Raw genomic sequence first — 13,668 nt, forward strand, 5'->3', positions numbered from 1 at the left:
CTAAAATGTTTTCTTCTTCAAACGGCTAAATTGTATTTGAAAGTAGACAAACAAGCTACTTTTTTTAAATTTACATTGTTAACCAACATACTGATGATGTTCATGTCTAAAAATATAACATATGAACAAAATGTTTCTCTGCTTTTACTAATTTTTTTCTGTCATGTTGCTTTTTTTTTTTAAATAACAACACAGAAGATTTTGTGTTAAATCAAGATTACTCTCCAGACTTATACATGTGAGCAGGGTGCAAACTTGCAGTTTCAAAATGTTTAGTTAAGGCTCCAAAATCAATCACTTAGACTTAAAAGAAAACCTAAACCATGTTGTTAAAAGTGAATAACAGCACAGAGCCTAAAATTGTACCAAAGAGATATCCTTACCTTTGATGTCTTCTGATTGTTTATTCAAATCACTCCTCCTCAACTTTTTAGAATATTACACAGGAAATGATGCGTTTTGAAAGGATTCTGGGTTATTGTACTCAACTTGTTAATAGTGCTTCAAATGAACCAGAAAGTGTCTGGTAACAGGACGGAATCAAAACCATGTGACAAAGAATTAAAATACCAAAAATAAAGTGAAATCTTTTTTCTTGATTTTAAATCTATTTTTCAGACTCAAATTTCAATATTTTAAAAATGTAATTGGTTCTATAACCAATGAAACAATTTTTATAAAGATACGAAGTTGGTCTCCGCACCTTCGGACAACACTCTTTTCACAAAATGCTAATACTGAAAATGAGAAATTTCTTAAAAATTGCCGTTCTTTTAAAGTGAAAATGTGTTTAATTAATATATTACATGTGAAATATTATTTTAAAAAGTTCTCATTAACATAGATTGAAGAGAAACAAATATAAACAAGTGGGAAGTGCTCGGACAGGAAATGTGACAATTTCAGATATTGACTCGTATAGGTCCTTTACAATGTAGGACAAACTGCGCTTTTCTCTAACATAGCGTGTGAAGAAATTATTTTCTAACATATGATCAGTCACGGATATTGACAAAACATCCCATCGTTGTGTCCGCCATTGATAACCTTCATTAGTTTTCTTTTCTATCTTTATACATATCTGTTTTGTTTACAGTTATATCAATATTGAATTTTCCTAAACATGTTGATGTTGAGTCAACCTGAGTACTGTATGAAAATAAATGGCAAGAAAACAATTAAATTTCAATGTAGCCACTGTTTCACATCCTTCCTTCCCGAATCTATGGCGCTTACATGACACAATTGATACGATGTTCAAGGGCTTGTTGCCAATATACCAATTTCCGTGCAAGACGCCAACAGCTAACGGATAAACTGACAACACAAGGGTTTGGAGGAAGGTTGGTGAAGACTAAGGGGAGATTGATAGTCACCACAATCATTAGGATATTCTCTTTTTCCTTGCATGTGGATCCGTCTACATAGTATGCTCAGTATGTCTGGTGGTTTGATTGCTGTAAACTTTGTACTCATTTAAGAACAGACATTACGTACATGGGTTGACCAAGGTTTACATGGCGGGTGTCGTAGATGAAGCAGAAGACGCTTACTCTTCCAGAACACTTGGTCTTATTCTCCTTGTGCTTTTCAATGGCCTCTGTGTAAATATCTCCAGTAATATTTCCCCTTCGTTTCATAGATTTTAAGTTTGAATATAAATTGTTTTAATATGTTGGTATTTTCCTGTTTTATAGCTGACGCGTAATACACAGACTCCCAAGTATAGTTTGTACTGCGTGTTCTTTTTTAACAATCAGTAGCTGTTTAAAAGGGCAGGTAGATGCTGCATCAGATTTCAATCAACGAAGATGGAATGAAGAACAAAACTAGAGTTAAGTGTTTTATTTTTTTCAATGCACAATAAACACATATTGTATGATACAATAAAATTAATAAATAAAGATATTTTATATCGAGATGACATGCTGTTTTACTGGTTATGTTGGATTTAATGAACACAGGTATACACACCATACAGAAATGTGAACATCACACATGTTTCTGTATTGTGTTGTAGAGACAAGCATTCCTAGATTTTTGCCAATATCTACCCGGGGCTTATTTTCCATTTGTAAAGGCATACCCTGTTTTGACTTTAAGCAGAACTGTGTGATTTATGAATTCACTGAAATGTATAATGTTAGGAGGTACACACACCAGCTTTTAAAGAAATGTCAAGCTTTCCTGACAAATAAGAATGACTTTGGTGCTTATTTCTAGAATATGATTTCTTCATACAAAGAAAGTTTTTATTGTTGCACATATGTTGTACTGAGTATGAACAATTCGTTCTTTACAATTCAGTTACACTTCAATGAATCCCACATCTTGCCAGTAAAATGAGCCGAATTCCATAAACGAAGTTGAATCTAAGTCTTGTTCTGTCAAAACCAACTTGTATTAATCAGAAGTGGTTGCACTGACTCCAGGACACAGAATAAACATGGGATCTCAAACGTGAAGCTGATCATAACATGAAATACAATACATATTAAATCTTAAATTGTGCATCTGAAAAATTTCTTAACCATTTTTTTTTACTTCAACAATATATCTTGAAAAATGGTACTTTCTCAGCCTAGGAAATACATGTATGAGATACCATGCAAACAATGTTGAATCAGTCAAGCGCTGGGATCATTTGGGAAGTTAACATGAACAGGGGAGACAACTCCCATTAAAATTCAACCTTTGAGCCAACCAACCTCTAACAGAATTTATGCATTGGGCAGAGCATCTGTTGGAGTTTTGTTTTCCTTGATACATTTAGACAGTACCATGCTTCCTATAGAACTGTTCTGTACCACTGTAACTGGGAGCATTTATTGGAGTCTGTACTCAAATGTTTAAACTGAAAGAGATGCAATAGTGATGACTCCATGACATGGCCCACTGATATGACCATCTGTTAAACCAAAAAATACTTCGATGATGGTGTTGTCCATTCCTCAGCGGAATTAAATCATAGTTTTCTTGCCACATAAAATGATACAACATACATCTACAGGGAGTACATGAAACACTTTGAACAATTATGAAGCAGTTCAGTTGGAAAATGTTATTAAAACATCAATGTTTTGTAAAAGGAAGCTGTTTAGGAGGTACATCATGACTAGATCCTTATATCCCAGTACACTGGGTTACCTCTAAACCTGTCACTAACCAGTCTCTTGTTAAACCATTATAGGTATTTCAGTGCTACAGGAAACTTGTAAAAAAATGGATGTTGATTGAGACATCAGTGTAGAAGTATATATATGTGAAAGAGTCACATTCTTATCCTTTTAACTGAAGTAACCAGGAAATTTTATATCAGTTGCATTTTCGTATCTGGCCAGTGACAAGATTTGAGAGGTTGGTAATATCAAGGGAAGACACCTCAATAGACTGGAGGTAGAACATACAATTTATAAACAAAATCTTTCTCTATGGGGTTTGATAAACAATTTACATGTCAAAAAACTTGGACTTTAAGCACTTTACACCCATACAGAAATACATGAACGATGCAATTTAGTGAAGACTGAAAAGAAAAAAATGAAATAAAAGAGAACTTTACTGGTAGTTATGTTTAGAAAACAGAAATTTTTTCAACAAAAAAAAAAAAAAAAAAAAAAGAAAAGGCTAATATCAGTTTTAGCCATGTGTATAATTATCTCATAACATGATATCAAATGATCTTCATTATTTTAACAGATTATAACTAATGGAGAATAACTTTGGATGAATGATTAAACATTCTACCTTGCTCACAGATAACACACACAGACATGCTATTTCTAGCCTAGATTTATGTAAATATTTCCAATGCTGTCTAAGGTATGGAGTCCATACTTTTCATTGATTGGTAGAAGTCATGTATCCCACTTTTTTGTCACCTCATTATGACAATGCAGTAACAAAGATGGTAGGACACCAAACTGTATCTCTATGAAACAGAATACTTGTATAGCTGTATATATCTCTACACTTGAGTATATGCATGTTAAAAAAAACCCAAATAACATTGGCCTCAACCTTACGAGAACAATGACACCCATATTGCACACTTAAATATACTAATGTATTACCTCTTGAAATTTCAGTAAGCTTAGATCCAAAGATAATAACCATACAAAACCGAATTGTTAAGTTCAAATGGTCTAGCAGATTTTGAGTGGAATTTCCTCAAAACTGAACTTTGATAATGATATTTTGAAACTATCTGCCTAATTTGAAGGCATCTAAGATATCTGGACAGAAAGATTTCAGACAGATGTTACTTTGGATGTCCTGACAGATTTATCACGACAGCTAGCGTAGTTATTGACTGTAATGATACATTGTACCATGCTCAGTAACCCTAATATTACAATTGAACTTGGGTTATTAATGATACGTAGTACTCGAGTTACCGAGGGACTTGCTGTGTGTTATCTACACTAGTAATATTGTTCCAAGTTGTGCAGTTGCCAGATTTTGAACAGGAACAGTAATACAAAGGGAGAGCACAGATAACAATATTACAAATAGAATTAATTTTCTGAAATTTAGTAAGATTTACATGTACAACACAAATCTATACAACTGTCTGGAGATGACGGTTAAAAAGATTGCTAGCAGACCAACACTTAAACTATGGTATGTTATTGCCAAAGTGTAGTCCATAACTACGTTCAGCAGAAGTGTTTAAAGAAACAATTGGATGACTTCACAATGGAGAAGAAAATGTCACTACTACATACACAACGTACAAGACTTATAGTCATGATGTCAACATATTCATAACAAATGTACAACAATAGCAATAAAATCCTTCAGGCAATATGCTGCTGACACTTCATTTTGATTTTTGTTCTCTCTACATTGGATATATTTACATCTGAATGCTATATACAAACAATGATAAATCCAATGTACTTTTTACATATTTACATATCTATATACAGGGAGTACTCGTGATGTAAACACTCGCACACAAACAGCAGTCAGGGAAACACAGACAAATTCGATGATGAGTCGGATTCTCTTTATCTACACTGGAATGTCCCAGAGAAACCAATATAGCACAAAATTGGATGACAAAGTCGTATAAAATATTTATATCACACACATTGCACTGTTAGTGTCTAATGTTTCTATGTCCTAAATGTGGCACATTTCTATAAACATAGGAGATATTTCTATTAATACACCCTGTAGAATTTCTCTCTTGTTATACTTAAAACAATGTTGCTACTGACAGGAGAACACTTTTCCATGATTCTGTTTTAATTTAAAACATTGTCTCATAAGAAATGCCTGTCAGCTGACAGCTTATTGAGCATTGACCTTGTTGCCCGGCTGCCTAGTCCATTATCTAAGCAGGCTATGTATCAAGCTCTATCAACACTTAGTGACAGCTATAGAAGTAAACTCTATACATGGTACACATACCATGCACACTAATAAATCTGGCTTATTCTATATCACAATGTTAATGCATTGTCTCATCAAAGAATTAAGTTTAAAATTGACCTTTGACAAAGAATTATTTACCAAGCACTATTCTCTGAGTCAAAGATACATCCAAGAATAGTGCAGCAATTTTGCAGCATTCGAAGTAACCACATTGGGTGCTGTAGAATTGATACTTCAAACATAGGAACCACAACTGGTGTTGATCAGTGGTAACTTCAAACGAAGGAATCATATCTGGTTTAGGAACCACATCCAATGCTGTAGAATCGATACTGCAAACATAGGAACCACATCTGGTGTTGGAACCACATCCAATGCTGTAGAATCGATACTGCAAACATAGGAACCACATCTGGTGTTGGAACCACATCCAATGCTGTAGAATCGATACTGCAAACAGAGGAACCATGTCTGGTGTTGGAACCACATCTGGTGTAGACAAAGTTTACCTGATTACTGCAAACAGAAATCTCCTTAGATACCACATGATAGTCCAATAACAGGATACACTAATGTCATAATGTGTTATCCCAACGCAATGATATCATGTCCCGTCCTTTAACAATGGTTCCATTTAAAAGACTGCATCAAGCCAAGCCCTAACAAACCAAGTCCTACAGGTCTTGACTGGGGCTGGTTACACAGGGAACATCGGAAGTGTTAGCCGTGTTCCTTCAGCCATTTATACACACAATTCAGTCTATCTCAACTAGTGTTGGTCAGTGTTTTGAAATGTATTTCTAAAACTTTCACATCATATGTGCAAACTAAAAATGAATAAAAAAACTACATAATTTCTTAGAAAACCATCTCTGTATGCTTTAACTCTACCAATCCCCACATCAGGTAGAGTAAGAACAGTACAAATACTTTTTTTTCTGTGTCTTGGTTACATCTATATGTGAATTTCAGGTTCTTGTTTATATCTGGCACTATTGATGTTGGACTGTCTTGGTATGCTGGAAGACTGATATGATGTGTATATGATATCTGTGTAGAATTTATTAATGTTTCCTGGCCTTTAGGCCTGTTGGACTGTCTTGGTATGCTGGAAGACTGATATGATGTGTATATGGCATTTGTATAGAACTGACCAGTTGTTGTTGGTCAGTATCTGTCAGATTGTCCTTGTATGTTGGAAGTAAGATTTTTTGACTAAGAACCGGTACAGGTGTTTTCCTGCAAGAACAAAGGCAGATACATGTACCTAAGTAATACTCATCACCTGACAAAGTAGTATAACAGATGAAATTATTCTACATCATTTATCAATTATTTGAAAATGTCAAAATTGATTTGTTTGAGAATGCTCACACATTAACAGCTGTGATGACACTTTTGCACTATCAATTAAACACATTTATACCATAGGTTTTACTCCATTGTTATTTTTTTTAACTCTATTTAAATTTGCTTACCCATAATTCCCTAATCTTTTTCTGCTTTTCAAATTCATCACACCATTCCTCAAATTTCCTTTTCCATTCTGTTTCTATGTCACCATTGTCTAGAAAATTAAAGATAAAAGAACGACTTTAAGAAATAATATGTTGATCAGTTTGAGTAGTGTGTATACTAAAGGAAAAACCAACAGCTATGTACAGCTCTTTTCTATCAACTGATGCAAAAGATTTGAATCACACTAAAATAACAAGCCTATTTCTAACAAGTTTCCCTCAGGTATTAGCAGTTATCTCCCTTGCTACTTTGCACATTAATATCACCAAAATATCAAGTAAAGTCAGTAATTTATATACAATCAAACATCATATACCTGTCATATTGATTATATTAGAGAGAACATTGCCCGTCTTGTCCATGGTGCTGTAAATTTAATATCTTACCTTCTAAAACATTTAGATTGTACTCCGACAAAACATTGCCCATTTCGTCCACTGCACTGTAAATTCCTTTATGGTCAGGTTGAATATCAGTCAAGATCAGTGAACCTTTGGGGTCAACGTGAAAATGATCTCCACGGCCTCCAAAATCAATGTCAGTAGGGTTTGAGTCCGAATTTTTCCTGTACTTCCATTGGACGGAGCGCTGTATGGTACATTTCATATAGGAGATGTCCAGTGCTATAGAGCTGCCCCTCGTTCTTACCTTATCATCCATAGCTAAAACATAAGACCAAACTCTAACCTGTCATTCACAGACAGCACATAATCAGTAAACTAAACTATGGGTTCAAACTAGAACTAATTGCAGCAGAACTGATTTTGTGTTTTTGTGTACCTACATACAATGTACTATTTCTTATGTACATTGTATATACAGCTAAAAAAAGTAGACATCTATATTACCTCAATGCATGAAAACAATCTGAAGAAAATAATAATGTTTGTGTAACAAGTCTTTAACTTTTTCTGTGTGACAAAAATATCTAATATTTCTGTAGTTTAGATTAATAAGCATCCAAAATGAAAGTTGAAACTGATCAGGAAAAAGGGACTTGTTTTGTTAAACTTTGGAAATATAAATCCTTGTGTTTTGACAAAAGGCACAACAAGCCTGTATTTCTAACCTTGTATCCAACGTTTGTCAAAAATTGAATCAGCGTTTATGACAAAAACATGTACACCATCACCACTCAAATTGGGCACATCACATAAATTCTCACCAATTTCCACAACAAAAAGCTTCTAAACCAACTCTAAACAGTGACAGTTATGACGTAATTTTGTTTTTCCTCAAAATTTGTCATGCTTTGACCTAGTAACACCTTCCCACCAAATATCCTACTTCTTTGACTTTTGGTTTACCAGAAGAAGTCTTTTACAGGTTTTGATCATTTGACCCCTGTGACCTTGAATATGATTCAAGGTCATTTCTTTTTTCTAAACACTGTCAGGTTAAACCCAGAGACCTATCAACCTTTTGGTTAATGAGAAGAAGTTTTTAAAAGGTTTTGAAAAAACCTCTGACATTGAGTATGGGTGACAGATGCTCTCCACACCATGGCATAAGCTCATTCCGCCTTTCCCAACAGTCGAGCTAAAAATGTAATATCAAACTTACGTGCTTCTGGGGTATAACTGTCAATATTCTTGTAAGTGTAATAGCTTGGTCTGAAATTAAAAATAAATCATATTACAAATATCAACAAAGTCTATCAATGAACATTATTTCTGATTCAATGTTATTCTGGGTCAGAAATTCTGAAATCACCAACAGCATATACTATTGGCTTAGTAGATGTTTTTATGAACTTTATGTTTTTTGTTCACCAAAATATCATACCACTTAGCAAATCTCTCACTAATAGACTAATCAAATATTGTAATACAGTGGATGATGGTTGTAAATGTAATTAACTTGCTCATTACAGTTGTAAATGGAGATAATTAACTTGCTCATTAAAGTTGTAAATGGAGATAATTAACTTGCTCATTAAAGTTGTAAATGGAGATAATTAACTTGCTCATTAAAGTTTTAAATGGAGATAATTAACTTGCTCATTAAAGTTGTAAATGGAGATAATTAACTTGCTCATTAAAGTTGTAAATGGAGATAATTAACTTGCTCATTAAAGTTGTAAATGGAGATAATTAACTTGCTCATTAAAGTTGTAAATGGAGATAATTAACTTGCTCATTAAAGTTGTAAATGGAGATAATTAACTTGCTCATTAAAGTTGTAAATGGAGATAATTGACTTACTCATTAAAGTTGTAAATGGAGATAATTAACTTACTCATTAAAGTTGTAAATGGAGATAATTGACTTACTCATTAAAGTTGTAAATGGAGATAATTGACTTACTCATTAAAGTTGTAAATGGAGATAATTGACTTACTCATTAAAGTTGTAAATGGAGATAATTGACTTACTCATTAAAGTTGTAAATGGAGATAATTGACTTACTCATTAAAGTTGTAAATGGAGATAATTGACTTACTCATTAAAGTTGTAAATGGAGATAATTAACTTGCTCATTAAAGTTGTAAATGGAGATAATTGACTTACTCATTAAAGTAACTTCTGTCCATTCTGATACATTCTCCAGGAACTATTTTCCAGGCACAGAAGGGATCATGCGCACAGGTGTCAGTCTTATCGTATCTGCTACAAGTGACTATATTAACTTGCTTGACTGCAGTGTCAGATCCAACATAGATATTCTCTCCCTGAAAAGCACAGGTCCTGTTTGTATATCAAAGTCTGGTGTACTTATCACAACTACATAGATACTCTCTCCCTGAATACACAGGTCCTGTATGTATATCAAAGTCTGGTGTACTTATCACAACTACATAGATACTCTCTCCCTGAAAAGCACAGGTCCTGTTTGTATATCAAAGTCTGGTGTACTTATCACAACTACATAGATACTCTCTCCCTGAATACACAGGTCCTGTTATCTATAGTCTGGTGTACTTATCACAACTACATAGATACTCTCTCCCTAAAAAACAAAGGTCCTGTAATATAGACTTTTAAACTTACCTTCAGTTTCATTGCCCATATTGGTTCAGGAATGTTAAAGAGGTTGTATACACTAGATATAATGCCCTGTTTAGAACCCTGTTCCAGGAATATCTTGTAGATCTGACCTTTACCTGTGAAAAAGGAAAGCAAAATATAGACAAGGAACACCACCATGTTTAAGATTTTAGTGATTTAGATATAACAAAATTCTGAAATCATAATTAGAAAGTCAAACTTCTGTGAGATCATAACTCTAAACTACAGTTTGTGAAACGCAGGTAAGTAGAGAAAAGTTTTCTTCTTTACAGAACAAATTTGTGAAACGCAGGTAAGTAGAGAGAAGTTTTCTTCTCTACAGAACAAATTTGTGAAACGCAGTTAAGTAGAGAGAAGTTTTCTTCTCTACAGAACAAATTTGTGAAACGCAGGTAAGTAGAGAGAAGTTTTCTTCACTACAGTACAAATTTGTGAAACGCAGGTAAGTAGAGAGAAGTTTTCTTCTCTACAGAACAAATTTGTGAAACGCAGGTAAGTAGAGAGAAGTTTTCTTCACTACAGTACAAATTTGTGAAACGCAGGTAAGTAGAGAGAAGTTTTCTTCACTACAGTACAAATTTGTGAAACGCAGTTAAGTAGAGAGAAGTTTTCTTCTCTACAGAACAAATTTGTGAAGTGCAGGTAAGTAGAGAAATAATTTCTTCTCTACAGAACAAATTTGTGAAACGCAGGTAAGTAGAGAGAAGTTTTCTTCACAACAGTACAAATTTGTGAAACGCAGTTAAGTAGAGAGAAGTTTTCTTCTCTACAGAACAAATTTGTGAAGTGCAGGTAAGTAGAGAAATAATTTCTTCTCTACAGAACAAATTTGTGAAACGCAGGTAAGTAGAGAGAAGTTTTCTTTTCTACAGAACAAATAAAGAAGATTAGTCTAAATAACAAAATGTTTATCTTACCCAAGGACTTGGATGGTAAATGTTAAAACCCAACATTGGACTTACTTGTTGATGCAAAGAAAACAACTTCGTTTTCCATATTGATATCATGTGCGACCTCTAACTGGTGCATCTGTGTACCCATCTCATAGAATATTGGTTTCCCATTAAGGTGTTGAACTGCCTCGTCCATAAGGGGGTTTAACCGAATAAACGACAAAATGACATCAGACAGGTCCTTTGAATTATTATTACACTGAAAAGGTAAGAATACTGATGAACACGTTGCTGAAAATTGTTCAAATATCATTTTTATACTTTTACCTGTGTAGGATACTATCCTGTTATATATAAAATCAGCAAGAAAAACAGCAAAATATTTTAAACATTTTACTTTGCACAAAATTGAAATTTCAAAATCTCAAAATTTAGTATTAAAGGAGGAAGAAATTCTGAGGTGCTGGTAAGGTTACTGGACTATACAGTCTTATGACCTACATTTGGTGGTCTATTAGGCCAGTTAGCAGGTTCGTTGTCCGCTGGAAGCCAGTTAGTGTTAGTACTGGCTTGTGATTTAAATCTTCCCCTGTAGGACCTCAGAATATCACTGACATTGTAGGCACAGATAGCTGAGGCTGATATACCATTCCTGGGAAGAGAAGATCACATTTAAGATGTACACAAACAAACATTTAATTTCTGAGTTTAAATTAACTGGGTAGTTCTCATATCTAAAGATGACTTTATCATATTATGTATTTCTCTCCAAAATCACGTTTAGAACATACACAGAATAATAAAGTATATATAATTGATATTACATCATGGCTAGTTCTGTTCAAAATCACACATTTATTCCCTTGAATCCATCTAAGTGCTTTTTAATGTCTGTTGTGAAGTGTAAGATATGGCGTGTTATGTTGTACTCACACATTGGTAGTGAAGAGGCCATAGAATATGTCACCGACTCGCTCCACATCCTCTGTAATAGAAATACACTAATTAATATGGTCTCTAATACAATAACACTTAGTGTCCCCTGATATAGAAATACACTAATTAATACAGTCTCTAATACAATAACACTTAGTGTCCCCTGATATAGAAATACACTAATTAATACAGTCTCTAATACAATAATACTTAGTGTCCCCTGATATAGAAATACACTAATTAATACAGTCTCTAATACAATAATACTTAGTGTCCCCTGATATAGAAATACACTAATTAATACAGTCTCTAATACATGTCCCCTATATAGATAATACACTAATTAATACAGTCTCTAATACAATAATACTTAGTGTCCCCTGATATAGAAATACACTAATTAATACAGTCTCTAATACAATAACACTTAGTGTCCCCTGATATAGAAATACACTAATTAATATGGTCTCTAATACAATAACACTTAGTGTCCCCTGATATAGAAATACACTAATTAATACAGTCTCTAATACAATAATACTTAGTGTCCTCTGATATAGAAATACACTAATTAATATGGTCTCTAATACGATAACACTTAGTGTCCTCGGGGTAGATGTAAAATAACTGCTCAACAGACAATACATAGTGTCCTCGGGGTATATGTAAAATAACTGCTCGTGAGTATATGTAAAATAACTGCTCAAGAGACAATACATAGTATCCTCGAGGTATATGTAAAATAACTGCTCAACAGACAATACATAGTGTCCTCGGGGTATATGTAAAATAACTGCTCCAACAGACAATACATAGTGTCCTCTGGGTATATGTAAAATAACTGCTCCAACAGACAATACATAGTGTCCTCGGGGTATATGTAAAATAACTGCTCAACAGACAATACATAGTGTCCTCGGGGTATATGTAAAATAACTGCTCCAACAGACAATACATAGTGTTCTCTTGGTATATGTAAAATAACTGCTCAACAGACAATACATAGTGTTCTTTGAGTATATGAAAAATAACTGCTGGTAGTTGTCTAATTCAACTTACGGATTTCATCAAAATATGATGGAAAGTCACCAGGAATTGAACAATTAAGTCTGGACTTCTGGAATGATGTCCATCTGTTACGCAGGATACTTCTGGCTCCTCCTTGGTCCCTCTATATCAACAGAAAATATTACAGGCTCAATATCCCGACAACAGTACATAGGTCAGTCGATTCACAAGTTAGAAAAGTGATTAAAATGTCATCACTGAATTGTCCTGTCATTTGACTAAACATGACACTGAAGATTCTGAAATATCAAACGATCAATATGACATCTTTATTATGTACTGCAATATAAAACACTTATATACAATTTTATATTTATCTTTTCATAAAATTAACAGATAAGAGCTAGACCATCAATTTTTACTGTTGTTTTGATCTACACTTTTTAAATAACTTGAAACAAGACATCCTACATTATCTAATGTATCTTAACCAGAGACATATATAACACATGTGATATATACGTCTCTGTCTTAACCAAACACCTGTATAGTCCTGAAGGTGAATCATGAGATAAATAACATTACCTTGCAGATCTTGGCCACTCTGGAGAAGACCCGCTTCTCACAGTTGGTAAACTCCAATGCTACTTCTCTAAAGAAGATGTAAACACTGTCCCCCATGTCAAATGAGCCAACAAACTGTCCCTCTGTTATAACAAAAACAAGAATGTTTAGACCAGCCATTTTGAGGTTTTCATTACATGTTTTTCTAAGATACATGGCCAAAAAATTATTTTATTTCTTCCATCCGATTGAACTAAACAATAGAACTGGTTATCATCATTGTTGTCATCATCCAAGTGAACTTATTTACACTCATATTTACATATACCATGGGCAAGTTAAGATAATATCTATATGTT

At 33.7% G+C, this 13,668-nt stretch overlaps 1 protein-coding gene across 2 annotated transcripts in view; it reads right to left on the reverse strand.

Moving 5' to 3' along the window:
• Positions 1 to 1,830: 1,830 nt before the first annotated feature.
• Positions 1,831 to 13,668, reverse strand: part of LOC132553033 (semaphorin-2A-like) — a 73,651-nt gene continuing 61,813 nt past the window's right edge. For both annotated transcript variants that reach the window (XM_060217238.1, XM_060217237.1), the window contains 11 exons: positions 13,331 to 13,452; positions 12,797 to 12,908; positions 11,735 to 11,786; positions 11,303 to 11,453; positions 10,871 to 11,060; positions 9,891 to 10,003; positions 9,411 to 9,571; positions 8,464 to 8,513; positions 7,287 to 7,562; positions 6,861 to 6,949; positions 1,831 to 6,621 (listed from right to left, as the gene is read on the reverse strand). In XM_060217238.1, coding sequence (XP_060073221.1) covers positions 6,598 to 6,621; positions 6,861 to 6,949; positions 7,287 to 7,562; positions 8,464 to 8,513; positions 9,411 to 9,571; positions 9,891 to 10,003; positions 10,871 to 11,060; positions 11,303 to 11,453; positions 11,735 to 11,786; positions 12,797 to 12,908; positions 13,331 to 13,452 — 1,340 coding nt within the window. In that variant the 3' untranslated portion in view covers positions 1,831 to 6,597. The remainder of the gene's footprint in view (positions 6,622 to 6,860; positions 6,950 to 7,286; positions 7,563 to 8,463; positions 8,514 to 9,410; positions 9,572 to 9,890; positions 10,004 to 10,870; positions 11,061 to 11,302; positions 11,454 to 11,734; positions 11,787 to 12,796; positions 12,909 to 13,330; positions 13,453 to 13,668) is intronic.

The sequence above is a fragment of the Ylistrum balloti genome, unplaced genomic scaffold, assembly GCF_031769215.1.
Source record: "Ylistrum balloti isolate Yb309-2 unplaced genomic scaffold, AGI_CSIRO_Ybal_v1 Utg370292, whole genome shotgun sequence".
Lineage (NCBI taxonomy): Eukaryota > Metazoa > Mollusca > Bivalvia > Pectinida > Pectinidae > Ylistrum > Ylistrum balloti.